Genomic DNA, 13,936 nt, shown 5'->3' with positions numbered 1-13,936 from the left:
TGAGCTCAAGTTGATTGCCACTTGCCTCCCCCGGGATTGGCGTTTCCTTCATTTTGCTTATGATGGTGCCTTTAATCATTTTACTGTTGTAAAAATATTGTAATAACAGGATTTAAATTATTTCACCCCTCATTAAGGGAATGTGTGTTCTGCACAAATCTTACAGCAGCTTGTAGAGTTTATGTACAGCATTCCCCCCTAGCACGGGTATAAGTAGCCGTGTAGAGGTGAGGCACTACTTAGGCAAATAAAGACATGCCAGAACCTACATGGCTCTCTATGCACCCAAGCAGTGCCTCCCCCATCTACACTGCTATTTTTAGCAGTGTAGTGTCCTGTTGATGGAGCCTTTTCCCACCATGGGGCAAGGCTCTGGTAGGGGAAAGGCAGCAGGGAAAGGTTCTGACCGCTCCCTGCAATGGAGAAAGGCTCCAGCAGAGCAGAGCTGTCAGACTTTTTTACCTGCTGCTCCTTCTCCCCAACCCCACCCACCGTGCCAGAGCCTTTAATTGCCATGTGTAGCTACACGCTACAGTGTGGACACCACCTGCTTTCCACTGTGGCATGTAGCCACATGTGTAATGCCTGTACCTTACATACCACTGCCTATGTAGTCAAGGCCTTAAAGGAGCCTCTCTTATTATGAACCATCTTTGATATGAATATAACTACATTTAATCACTTCACTGTTCTCACTCGAGGTTTTTATGCTATTCCAATAAACTGGTTCTCCTGGATGATGACGTTAAGCTCCATTCATTTTTAGCAGGGCTTTGGAGCTGTGCTCCAGCTCCAGGCAAAAACCCGGAGTTCCACTGCTCTGGAGCTGCTCTGCGCTCCAGGGCTTTGGAGCGGAGCCCAGAGCTGATTTTTAGTACAGTATATTCCAAAGAATGGCGGTCTCCCCCAGGCCACCTCAGCCCTGCCAAAACATGTCACACAAAAGGCTCTTAAGACGTACCATTGCTAGAAGCACTATTTCACATACAGTATTATTTGGGCTGATGAAAAATGTACTAGACCTTGAGGGAGGACATTTTATTGCAACAGACATTAAATAGAGCTTGATTCTGCCACTCTTACTCATGCTGAGTGGTATATTACTATGCATGTCATCGCATTAAAATTAATTAGACTAATTACCTACTATAAGGTACTATTCAACAGGACGAATTGTCGCAGTCAAAGATGTGTCCTAAAAAGTTATTTTAACTGAAAACCTGCAAATAGTTAACATCTTGAAACTTGCCTCAGCAACTATTCCAGAATAGACAGACCTCCTAGGAGAATTACATTTTTTTTTAATTATTTCTACAGAAATGACACACACTTCCCACTAATTTCATCAGGCAATGTCATCGCCAGCTAATGTGTAATGTGTCTCTCATCTGACTAGCCATTGGTGAACTCCTTTGATTTTTTCATAAGTAATACTGGTCCAAATTCAGCTCTGGTGTTACTGAATTTTAATGCTAGGGATAATTTGCACAATATGTTTTATATTTCTACTTTTATACGGTTACTTTTGCTAAGTGGCAAACACATTTTTGACCCCTTATAATTTTTGTAAAGGTAGGAGTAATTTTCCTCTAACCTTACAGTGTGGTCCGTATTATCACATCCAGACACTACACAGTGTTACATACATAGCCTGTGCTGTGATTAGCTTTGTGAAATGTTCTTAATGAAACCTGAAAACAGGCAAAACTGAAGTTGCAAGCCCAAAACTTGGGTCAGCTTTGCCCATGCTTGAATCTGGGACAAATTTCAAGTGAAGCTGGCCAGTGTCTCATGGAACTCTGAGAAAACTCAGCGGTTTCTCCCAAAGCTCAGACGTTTCAGCTGAGTTTTACTTGGATTTTTGGGGTTCAAGTGAAAAGCAAAACTCAGAGTGTATGAAACCAAATCGAATCGAAACCAGAAAAAAGGTTCACATGATTTCTGTGGAGCTGGAAGGGCCCTGCTTTGCACAGGTTTGGCTTTATAGTCATTGGTACTAAGATGGAGAAAGTAAAAAAGTATCCAGATGGCTAGATGGGTCATGAAAGAACAACATGTTGCACATACCAAAAAAGGGCCAGATTCTCGGTACTGCTTCTGCTGCTTGAAACAGCAGTAAGTCAAAGTGCACTACGGAACTTTGAGTGGGCAGTAATGGGGTCCACGTGGCCTGGTAGTATGTGCAGACTGATTTACACCCAGTTTGCTGTACACTATGTCTCCGTGTGGACAAGCCCTCAGATTATCCTCCCAGGAAAGGTGGAGATCAGGCACATGGCAAGAGATTTGAGCTCAGCCTTGGGAGAAAAGGGAGAGATCTCACTTTTCATGTGCACGTTCTAGTGCCTGGTGAAGCAGCATCGTGAAAACCTGAGCTAAACTGAGATTTTGGTCAGTAAGATTTGGGAGAGAACTTAAATGGCACTTGGGTGAGGGAAGAACATTTGAGTTCCCACTTAATGATTATTATAAAAATAGATTCTATAATTTCAAGAATAACGTTCAGGCAAGGGTTATTTTTCAGTGGGGATCTCTCTCGGGGCTTTTTGTCAAAAGAATAAAAAAAACCAAACCCCAAGCTGGTAAAAGGTTTTAGTTGCATTTCCTAAAGAGACAGTCTCCACTCTAGCAGTAGTGTTTGAGGGTCAGTTCTCATCCTGGCTTTGCACAGATTCTCTGTATGTTTTTTTTCTTTCACTGAAATTCCATAGACAGTAATTAAGGAACTGGAGGCCAGCAAGAGGTCAGCAAGCCTTCGTCAGTGAAAACAGGGATTGTTTGCCATGTACAACACTCCCTTTTTTCCTTGTGGTGAATAGAAGATTTGCTTAGAGCTGATGACTTATGCCTTTCTTGCAAGCTAGCAAGTAACTGGGGGAATCAGTCAGTGAGCAGAAAGCAGCTAATTGAGTCCAGCAACGTGCTTTTTTTCTTCTTTACATATTAAGCAGTGGAGTCGGAGCCAGTGTGATGACTGATAATGTAACTCTGGAGAAGAGCGACAGAGTCCTGTGGCACTTATAGACTAACAGAAGTACTGGAACATAAGCTTTTGTGGGTGAATACCCACTTTGTCAGACGCATGTCTGGAGAAGAGGTGTCTTGTGCACAGGATACTAATCGAATATAGAACTTAAGAAGAAGTGCCTAATCCTAAATTTTACGGTTACTAAGCTGACAGAGCAGGAGTTGAGCACTTGGGGGAATTATTCGGAACTGAGCTGTAGGCCTATAAATGCCGAAGCCGGTAAGTCATTAAGTGTGTGGATGATATGGAGAGGATGTGCCTCTTGTCTGAGAGAGAAAAGGCTTTTGTGGTTATTCTTAGGCACCGCATAACATGCTGAGCTTTTCTTGTCTCCTCTTTTCCTTTCCCTGGGACTCTGTACTCTCTTCTGTTCTATTTTCCGGTCCCCGACTAAAGTCGGGCTTCTTGGGGGGCGGGGGAGGTGTCCCCGCCTCGACAGTAAAATGATTATATTTTTGGCGGGCGTAAAGCTTGTTTCAGAGAGAAAGGGAGAAGGGACACATGTAACCACATCTTCCAACGCAAGCAGCAAATCTGTTTGATTTGACATAAGCTCGGAGTTCTGGAGTGATTAATAAGTGGTTAATTATGGGGCACATCATACATAGAACTTGTGTATTTGCCCCATTCTGCCTCTCAAGAATTGTCTGACTGTCCCAACACAATTGCAATTTGGACTCAAATTTGGAGATTTGTTGGGAGATTTTCTGGTTCAGTACAGGAATAAGCTATTACTAGGGCATGAAATTAATTTCAGAAGTTTGATATCTTTCCAAATGGCTTCATACAGCTTGAGTAAAACATCATGTATGTTTTTGTTTACAGAGCTGAAGCAGATAAATCAAGCTTACTTGATTTATCTGGACATGGCCCTGATATTTCTTAAATACTTCTATTTTATTAGGAGTGGGCTAGCAAGCAATCATACGTTATGTGTTTTACAAAGAATGCCTCTGAAACCGTGAAGTGATCCCAAAAACTTCCCTGCAGAGTGTTAGCTGCTTCTGTTTTATATTAGTCCAATAATTCCATATACCCTCATAAATGTGAACACGCTTTATAAAGCTCTAATTCAAGCCGGGAAGTTAGGATTGTTCAATATTATTATTTATATACCACCCTAAAATGGACTGGATAGTGTTTCATAGATCTAGAACAAGGTACATATCTGTGCCCCAAAGAACTTATGTTCTAAAATGACAGCATAAAAAAGTCACAGGGGGAGGAGGCAAGCGGGATGGAGGACAGTACGTTATGTGGCTGCAGTGCTTATTTTACTCCCTGGATTACTTTTTTAAACAATTACTTTTAAAATTGTTCTAATTTTGCTTTAAGGGATTGTGGGAAAATATGGATTTTGAAAATAGCTATTGAAGGCAGAAGAGGAGGTTGTGTGGGGTACAGAATCAAGGAGGCCATTCTGGGCACAGAGCATGGCAAAGGTGATGACACAATTAGGGTTTCAAGAACATTTTCAGTCTTATGGTCACACTTGCTCTCAGAAAGAGCTGAGGCTGCAGCTACAGCTTGGAGTTATACTTTTCCAGTCATTCAATGCATGATTGTTGCTGTTCTCTGTATGCAGTCCTTGGTATTTACAGATGCTGTTAATTTAATTCCAGTTTCCCTGTAGCCCTTCGTGCGGTTGTGTTCTCCAATAGAGTTCTCCAAACTGGCCCAGTTTCTTCACTATTAGAACATTGCAGATGTGTCAAAGATGCACTTGTTCCAAAAGAAGCTGGGAAAGGAGACTCCGCCCAAGCATAAGTGCCAAATAGGCCCCATAGGCTTTGCTCTATTCCACTGGCAGCAGAATGGCGCACTGTCTCTTTAAAGCATGTATCATTTTTTGTCTTGGCTTGGTCAATTTGTTATGGTTTAAAACTGTGGAGCCAGCTGTCTGCAATCTGATGTAATGTTGCCATGGAAACGAGAAATGAAACACTTATGCATTCACCACAGAATTACTACATACAGCATTAGCCAAAATAATTAAAAGTTGAGCCATATGGGCTTTTGGATGGAAAAAATTTGAAGCAGCAAAGATGGAAATTAGGTTGTTCCTATTTACAGTACTGTAAATCCATTTGTTTTCCCTTTGGAATATTCAGGAAGGTCTCTTAATAAGGCTACTTCAGAGTCAGGGTATTATGCATATTGGATGCCTCTATTTGCTGTACATAAAGGGTTAACTGTGCTGAAATTTAGTGTAATAGGATAGCCTTATACATGTAGCAATAAAACATTTATAGACTCACTGCACTGTAAGCGCTCTCTGACCTCTGAGTGGGACACCTACCATGTTGACTGCTATAAAGTGCCCTTTCTGATTGCTAGCCTTGATTGCTGTGGGACCTTTCCCTGCAGGAAACCATTGATTGTAATGTAGATTTCCTTCGTTACCTATAAAAATGTTCCACACCAGGGCAACACTTTGCAAAGGTCTCCCCTGAATATCCAGAGATTGTGCCTGTACTTTTGTATTGTTACAATACGTTGAAAGACTTAAGAAGATTTTGATAGCAAGCAGCATTGAAAAAGCCTGCAGGAGAAGGGTTGCTAGAGCTGGGTGGGAAATGGTTTTCCCAGCCTGTGAGAAATTTTGAGACTTGGAACATTTTTTCCCATCCCAAATTGGGATGAAAAGTTGAAATGTTGAAAAATGTTGTGAACCAAAAAACAAAGAGAAAAAAGAGGATCAGGTCAATCAAAACATTTTATTTTGATCATTTTGACACATTTGGTTCCAATTTTGACCTTTCTTATTTTTTCACATTTTAAAATTATAAATGAATTTACATTTCAAAATGAAAAGCCATTTCAAACCAAAAAATGGAACTTTTTGTTCAGAAAATACCAAAATGTCTTGTTTCAATAATTTCAAAACTTTTTTTCAAAATTGCTTTCAATTTGTCAAACCCAATCCTTTTCCATAAACAATTTGTTTCAAAGAATCAGCATTTTCCAGCAAAAAAGTTAACTGAAAAAAATCCAGACCAGCTCTTGTGACTACCACTTGTAATGGCAGATGCGTAAGGCCTAATCCATAAGGTATTAACAGTCTTTCTCCCTTACAAAAAAAATATAGAGATATAGATATTCCTGCTTGGTAGGAAAGTTCTGATGGTCAGACTCTGCTGTTGCTTTTAATCAAACAAATATCCCTCAATCTGCTGGCAATGCTCCTATTAATACAGCCCAATATGCTCCTGGCTTTCTTGGCAGCAAAGGCACACTGCTGACTCATATCCAACTTCTTGTCCACTATAATCCCCAGGTCCTTTTCTGCAGAACTGCTGCTTAGCCAGTTGGTCCCCAGCCTGTAGTGGTGCATGGGATTCTTCCTTCCAAAGTGCAGGACTCTTCACTTGTCCTTGTTGAACCTAATCAGATTTCTATTTGCCCAATCCTCCAATTTGTCTAGGTCACTCTGGACCCTATCCCTACCCTCCAGCTATCTACCTCTCCCCCCAGCTTAGGGTCATCTGTGAACTTGCTGAGGGTGCAATTCATCCCATTATCCAGATCATTAATAAAAATGTTGAACAAAACCAGCCCCAGGACCGACTCCTGGGGCACTCCGCTTGATACCAGCTGCCAACTAGACATTGAGCTGTTGATCACTACCCATTGAGCCCGACAATCTAGCCAGCTTTCTATCCACCTTATAGTCCATTCATCCAATCCATACTTCTTTAACTTGCTGGCAGGGCCAGCTCCAGCTTTTTTGCTGCCCCAAGCAGCGGGGGAAAAAAAAAAAAAAAAACCCCGATTGAGCTGCCGCCAAAGTGCCGCCAAAGAGGAGGAGAGGGAGTGAAGGGCCCACTGCCAAATTCTGAGGTGGAGCAATTGAACTGCTGCTGAATTGCCGCCACAGACCCCAAACATGCCACCCCAGTAACAGACGGAGTGCCGCCCCTTTCTATTGGTCGCCCCAGGCCCTGCTTCCTTTGCTGGTGCCTGGAGCCAGCCCTGCTTGCTGGCAAGAATACTGTGAGAGACAGTATCAAAAGCTTTGCTAAAGTCAAGATATATCACATCTACTGCTTTCCCCATATCCACAGAGCCAGTTATCTCATCATAGAAGGCAATCAGGTTGGTCAGGCATGATTTGCCCTTGGTGAATCCATGTTGACTGTTCCTGATCACTTTCCTCTCCTCCAAGTGCTTCAAAATGGATTCCTTGAGGACCTGCTCCATGATTTTGCCGGGGACTGAAGTGAGGCTGACCAGTCTCTAGTTATTCCCCTCTATTCAGCACTGGTGAGGCCACACCTAGAGTATTGTGTCCAGTTTTGGTTCCCCCACTACAGAAGGGATGTGAACAAATTGGAGAGAGTCCAGCAGAGGGCAATGAAAATGATTAGGGGGCTGGGGCACGTGACTTATGAGGAGAGGCTGAGGGAACTGGGCTTATTTAGTCTTCAGAAGAGTTAGGGGGGATTTGATAGTAGCCTTCAACTACCTGAAGGGGGCTTCCAAAGAGGATGGAGCTCGGCTGTTCTCAGTGGTGGCAGATGACAGAACAAGGAGCAATGGTCTCAAGTTGCAGTGGGGGAGGTCTAGGTTGGATATTAGGAAACACTATTTCACTAGGAGGGTGGTGAAGCACTGGAATGGGTTACCTAAGGAGGTGGTGGACTCATCCATCCTTAGAGGCCTGATTTGGCAAAACCTTGGCTGGGATGATTTAGTTGGGGATTGGTCCTGTTTTGAGCAGGGGATTGGACTAGATGATCTCCTGAGGTCTCTTCCAACCCTAATATTCTATGATTCTATGATTTATCTCGATTTAAATCAGTCTGCTGCTATCCTACTTCGTTGTGTTAAAATAATAATCTTTCACTCTGGGTAACTAATTACATACTGTGTTGGTCCCTATGATAAATGCACTCACTGGGTCTTTCGGATTCTTGCGTTTAGCAATATTGGAATTGCCATACTGCATCCGACCAGCAGACCATTTAGTCCTTTTTTATTTTAGGATAATGTGAATTTTGTTTTAATCAAGTAAATTGAGGAACGTGGGTCAAATGCTCTGCTGGCACAACTCCACTGGCTTCAAAGGAATTGCACCAGCAGAAAATTTGGCCTTATGAGGGATATATTTTCAAAGCTGTACCTAATTCCCATTGACTTTCAATAAACGGCATCTCAGTGCCATTTTGGACTTTGAAAATATACCCCGGTGTGTTTGTCATTTGACATCCTGTCCTGTGGTTTATATTGTTGTTCCATTCTGACTTTTATGTATATTTTAAAAGCCTGTACACTCTCCTATTTTGCCAGCCTTTAAATAGGCTCACAGTTAGGTAAAAACAGGGTGGGGTTTTTTTTCACGAGAAGAAAATAATGCAGTCTGAAATAGAAGCTCAGATGACCTAAAGTTCATTGAGAGGAAGATGCATTAAGATTTTTGAGCTGGACCTTAGAATGTGATGAATTGGCTGGGGTGTACACAAAGACAAAGGTGTACAATCTGTGCAGCACTCCAGCTGGAATGGGCAGTGCTTGCTGGAATGCACTGCATACAGTGCTAGTCCTGTACTGTAAGAGCTGGAGTGCCTTCCGTCCCTCTCTCCCCCTTTTTACATTCTAAATAGATTAAAACAGAGGAAGTAGCATATTGAACGTTGGATCTGTCTCAAAAATTGGAACCCTCATTTCGTCCACAAGGAATAAATTGTTTCAGCTTGTTGTGTGTCTGCTGCTGGAGCGAGTGAATATTTTTTTGCCTCTGTAATGTTTGATACTTGAGGGAAAACAGCTGGAACTGAGCATAATGGATCAGATGCAAAATGAAACGGGATGTTGGGGAATATGGACTATACTGTATATCTGAAAAGGTCAGAGTTTTCCCTTGGTCATTGTTGGAGGAATGTTGTGTCCCATCCTAAGCCTAGCCTTGAGAGCCTTCAAAAGGAGTGTGGGATAGGGGGAGGAGGAGAGAGAGGATTTTGTAGCTGTGGCGGCGTGTAGCTAATGAACGAGACCGAGAATGAAGTCTCTTCCTTCCCGTCCCCTTCTTGTACTGCTGGTTTTGATTTTCTGGGAAGACTGGAAAAAGTCAATGATAGAGTTTCAGTTTGGAGAAGCTGTTTATTACCAGGTTTAAATGGCAAGTTCCGACAGGCCAGACAAACCAGTGCCTGACCCAAACCACAGGAGCGTAACTGGTATGGTAAGAAAAGCCCTGCCTGGAATGCATTGAAAGAGGACGTGAAAGTAGTTATTACAATGCATGGAAAGGAAGACAAGGGCAGCAATGTATTTCAGTGCTTTTAGGACCTCACGTTGCACGGAATTAGAAGTCAAAATGGTATGTTATGCACTTTGAAACCTGTCAATAATTTCAATGCTTCTCTCTGACCTGGGTGGAGAATATAATGCCAGTTACAGAGCTGCTTTGACACAGAGCGGCAGCTGGGTTGGGTTAACTTGACTTCAAGGAGCAAGCTATGGAACAATTACTTTATTAACATTCCCTTTGTTTCTTTGCCAGTCAAGAGAACAATCGGATGATGAAACAGAGGAGTCGGTGAAGTTTAAGAGGTTGCACAAGCTGGTTAACTCTACTCGCAGAGTCAGAAAGAAACTAATTAGGGTGGAAGAAATGAAAAAACCCAGCACAGAAGGTAAAAGCAAAGTGCATACAGTTATTCTCAACTAAACTGAATGGGTGACTTTATTTCTGTGTTGAATAGAGAAGGTTGGGGGCGGGGAGCTTTCTGGGTGAGGGGTAATAAGAATGATTGTGCTCGCTGCCATAAACTTATAGCTCTGTGAAATTGGGTGATGTTTTCTATAAAGACTGAGTTATCCCAGCTGTTTTAAGACTTTAAGGAGAGCAATGTGGCTGTTTGGGAGGTGGTTACTGCTACCAGCTGAAGGTCTGTTAGCACTCCAAGTGCAATATTGGAGAGCCCTTTTATCTGGAGGTTAGAACTTGGCTATGTTCATCCCCTCTGTTGTATTTTGTGGAAAGAATGAAAGGTAGCAAAAATTCCATGACATTTGTGCTCCTATTATCTCACAAGCAGTGGAGCAGAGCCACCCTGACTTGGTTCTTTCTCCAAGCCTTTGGAGACACATTTGCAAGAACATTCCCCAATTGCAGCGCTAAGGATTTGGAAGGGGAGTGGCTGGTTGGTGAAGGTGGAACTGTTCTACATGGTATCATTCTTTGGCGAGGCCAGAGAATTTCTATCACACATTCTTGCTGCACTAACTCCATCTCTCTGCCTTCTATGATCCTGGTGGAAAACACATAGGCAATCAGCTACAGCATGCAGAAGCCATGCTGCTGGTGGAGAGAGAGCCTAGGGAGAGGTGCAGAGGTGCTCACCCTGTCGATATGTCCACACTGCAGTTAACTTGGGTGATCAGTATCTGGGTCTGAGCACTGGAGTTAGCCTAGCCTGTATGTGAGCAGCCATACTGCAAAGCCATACCCGAGTTACTGGATCCTCACTGGTGCTGCGCTCACCTATGTGTGTTGCTAGGACTTGTAGGGTCATTCCCATTATTCTTTGTGCTGCAATAAACTGAGGTGCTCTGTGGTTCTTTCTTAGTGAATTATAGAACTTGTCTGTCCTCCTGGGCATAGACGGAAGTATGAAGATGCTGGAGAACTGTCAGCACTCGAATGATTTAACCTATATCCTCACTGCCTGAGGTACCAGCCTGAGTGAAGGCCTCACTCAGGTTTTAGCCTCTAGCCCCATACAAGCAGCTAGGCCGGGTTGAAAGCACCACTAACCTTGGGGTGAGATGGTTTTGTGTGGGGATGGGAGGGGGTTGGGGCAACACCTGAGTAAGAGCCCAAGTTTATTCTGCAGTGAAGACACAACCCCTGAGTGAATGCCCCAAGGTGGTGGATTTATCCCAGGACTGCTGCACTGGGAAGAAGGGGGGGGGGGGTAGAAAGAGACACATCTATGGCTACTCCTTCCCCCAAGTACTCCAGAGACCCAAAATTATGCAGGGGTGACCCCCATATGTTCTGGGTAAACTAGGACCCAGGTGGCACCTGTCTGCCATCCCCTCCCCCCCATGTGGCCTTTGGGGGGAAACTGCAGAAAGAATAAGGTTACTAGGCATCCAGTTTTCAACTGGAATGCCCAGTCAAAAAGGGACCCTGGTGGCTCTGGTTAGCACTGCTGACCAGGCTACTAAAACTCCGGTCAGCAGCGCAGCGGGGCTAAGGCAGGCTGCCTGCCTACTCTGGCTCCATGCAGCTCCCCAGAAGCGGCCGACGTGTCCAGCTTCAAGGCACAGGGGTGGCCACAGGGGTTCTGCACGCTACCTCTGCTCCAGGCGCCAACTCTGCAGCTCCCTTTGGCCGGGAATCTCAGCCAATAGGAGCTGTAGGGGTGGTGCCTGTGGGCACGGGCAGCGTGCAGAGCCCCCTGGCCCCTCCACCTAGGAGCCAGATCCACCGCCAGCCCCCTGTCTGAACCCCCTCCCACACCCAAACTCCCCCCTGCTCCAACCCTAAGCCTCCTCCTGCACTCTGAACTCATCCCCAGCTGGGAGCCCGCACCCCCAGCTGGAGCCCTCATCTCCTCCCACACCCCAACCCCCTACCCCAGCCTGGTGAAAATGAGTGTGTGAGTGAGGGTGGGGGAGAGTGAGCGACGGAGTGAGGGGGGATGGAGTCAGCAGGAGTGGGGCCTCAGAGAAGGGGCAGGACAGGGGTTGGGCTTTGGAGAAGGGATGGGGCGAGGCAAAGGGTGTTCTGTTTTGTGCAGTTAGAAAGTTGGGAACCCTAATTGCGATGTCAGCAGAGAGTCCAGCTGGTAGGAACAGGAGCAGCCAAAGCAGGGACCTTGGACCATTCGGAGACTTTCTACAGATTTTGACTGGATTTTGTCTGGTCTGTGCTGATTGGCTGTTTTCTCCATCCTTCCTCCTCTCTCAGTCCTTTCATCTCCGCTTCACTCCACTCCTGCCCCACCTAACCCCTTCTCCTCCCCAACCCCGTCACTTTCTTCTCCTTAGTGTTCCCACTTTCTTTCTTCATTTTCTTTTCCATTTAGCTTATCCCTTCTGAATTAAACCCACCCCCCCAAAATTGTGGAACTAACGTGCTGTTTGCTGCCATCACACTGCTGTCTCTTTGTACCCTGTCCCCCACCCTGTGTCTGTCTTGTCTATTTGGATTGTAAACTCTTCGGAGTAGACACTGTCTACTGCTCTGTGTTTGTTCAGCGCCTAGCACAATAGGACCCTTCTTTTGGTTGACCCTTAGGCATCGCTGTAATAAACATGATTAATAACAACAAGGGACATCTGTGTGATTATAGGGCTGCTTTCTCTAACCACTGAAAACCTTTCCTTCACTAGGGGATGATGTGTTGGAGCTTGCCCTAAGGAAATTTTCTCTCTGCCACAGAAAAAAAAATTGTGGAAGAGGATCATTTTCAGGTTTAAAGTGCTTTACAAACACTGTCTATTTAATCATCACAACACCTTCTGATAAGTATTATCCCCATTTTGCAGATGGCAAGTGACTTCCCCAAGAACACAAAAGATGCTATAGTAAGGTCCCCCAGCCCTCCCTTTCAGCAAGTAGTTAAATTTGATTGAATAAAGTTGATTCTCTAGATAAGACATTTGTGATGGTTCTTAAAAATCAGAGTACAAGTGCTAAATCAGGTAGTGGGACTCCTTATGGTTGCCTTGTTAGGTTGGTGGGTTTGGTTTACTATCAGTTTGGTCCAGCAAAAGCTATTGATCTTAACAAGCTAATCAGTATTTAATGACTCATAGATTTTAAGGCCAGAAAGGGACCATCATGTTCATCTAGTCTGACCTCCCACACGTCGCAAGTCACTAGGGTGACCAGATGAGATGAAGAAAATATCGGGACACGTGGGGGGGTGTCCCGCTGGCAGCGCGCAAAAAAAAAAAAAAAAGCCGAGTGCAGCAGGCGGAGCAAAAAAAAAAACCAGTGCTGCCGGCAGAGCGAAATATCAGGGCAAATTGTGGGACAGTCCTGATTTTATCGGGACGTCTGGTCACCCTACAGGCCACAGAACCTTACCCACCCTGTAATAGACCCATAACCTCTGGCTGAGTTACTGAAGTCCTCAAATCAAGTTACAGAGAATCCACCATTTACACTAGTTTAACCCTACAAGTCACCCATGCCCCATGATGCAGAGGAAGGCAAAAAAAAACAAACCAGGGTCTCTGCCGATCCTGATCCAAGGGAAAATTCCTTCCTGACCCCAAATATGATGATCAGTTAGACCCTGAGCACATGAACAAGACCTACCAGCCAGACACCTGGGAAAGAATTCTCTGTAGTAACTCAAAGCCTTCCCCATCTGGCATCCCATCACTGGTTATTGGAGATGCCACTGTAGGCAGTTTCCTCATATCATCCCCTCCATAAACCTATCAAGCTCAGTCTTGAAGCCAGCCAGGTTTTTTGCCCCCACTGCTCCCTTTGGAAGGCTGTTCTAAAACTTCACTCCTCTGATGGTTAGAAACCTTCATCTAATTTCAAGACTAAACTTGTTGTCATCCATTTATTCTTGAGTCCACAATGGCACTCAATTTAAATAATTCCTCTCCCTCCCTGGTATTTATCCCTATGATGTATTAATAGAGAGCAGTCATATCTCCCCTTAGCCTTCTTTTGGTTAGACTAAACAAGCCAAGCTCATTGAGTGTCCTCTCATTAGGTAGGTTTTCCATTCCTCAGATCATCCTAATAGCCTGTCTCTGCACCTTTTCCAGTTTGAATTAAACTTTCTTAAACATGGGAGACCAGAACTGCACACTGTATTCCAGATGAGGTCTCACCAGTGCCTTGCATAATGGTACTAACACCTCCTTAGCTTTACTGGTAATGCCTCATCTGATGCATCCTAGGATTGCATTAGCCTTTTTCATGGCCAC

At 44.3% G+C, this 13,936-nt stretch overlaps 1 protein-coding gene across 6 annotated transcripts in view; it reads left to right on the top strand.

The window, feature by feature from the left end:
* The window catches only part of SASH1 (SAM and SH3 domain containing 1), a 270,968-nt gene that overhangs the window by 208,411 nt on the left and 48,621 nt on the right, over positions 1–13,936 (top strand). For all 6 annotated transcript variants that reach the window (XM_039532949.1, XM_039532948.1, XM_039532952.1 and 3 more), the window contains one exon: positions 9,531–9,663. In XM_039532949.1, coding sequence (XP_039388883.1) covers positions 9,531–9,663 — 133 coding nt within the window. The remainder of the gene's footprint in view (positions 1–9,530; positions 9,664–13,936) is intronic.

This window comes from Mauremys reevesii, linkage group 3 (assembly GCF_016161935.1).
Source record: "Mauremys reevesii isolate NIE-2019 linkage group 3, ASM1616193v1, whole genome shotgun sequence".
Lineage (NCBI taxonomy): Eukaryota > Metazoa > Chordata > Testudines > Geoemydidae > Mauremys > Mauremys reevesii.
This window is presented reverse-complemented; position numbering and strand designations above follow the sequence as displayed.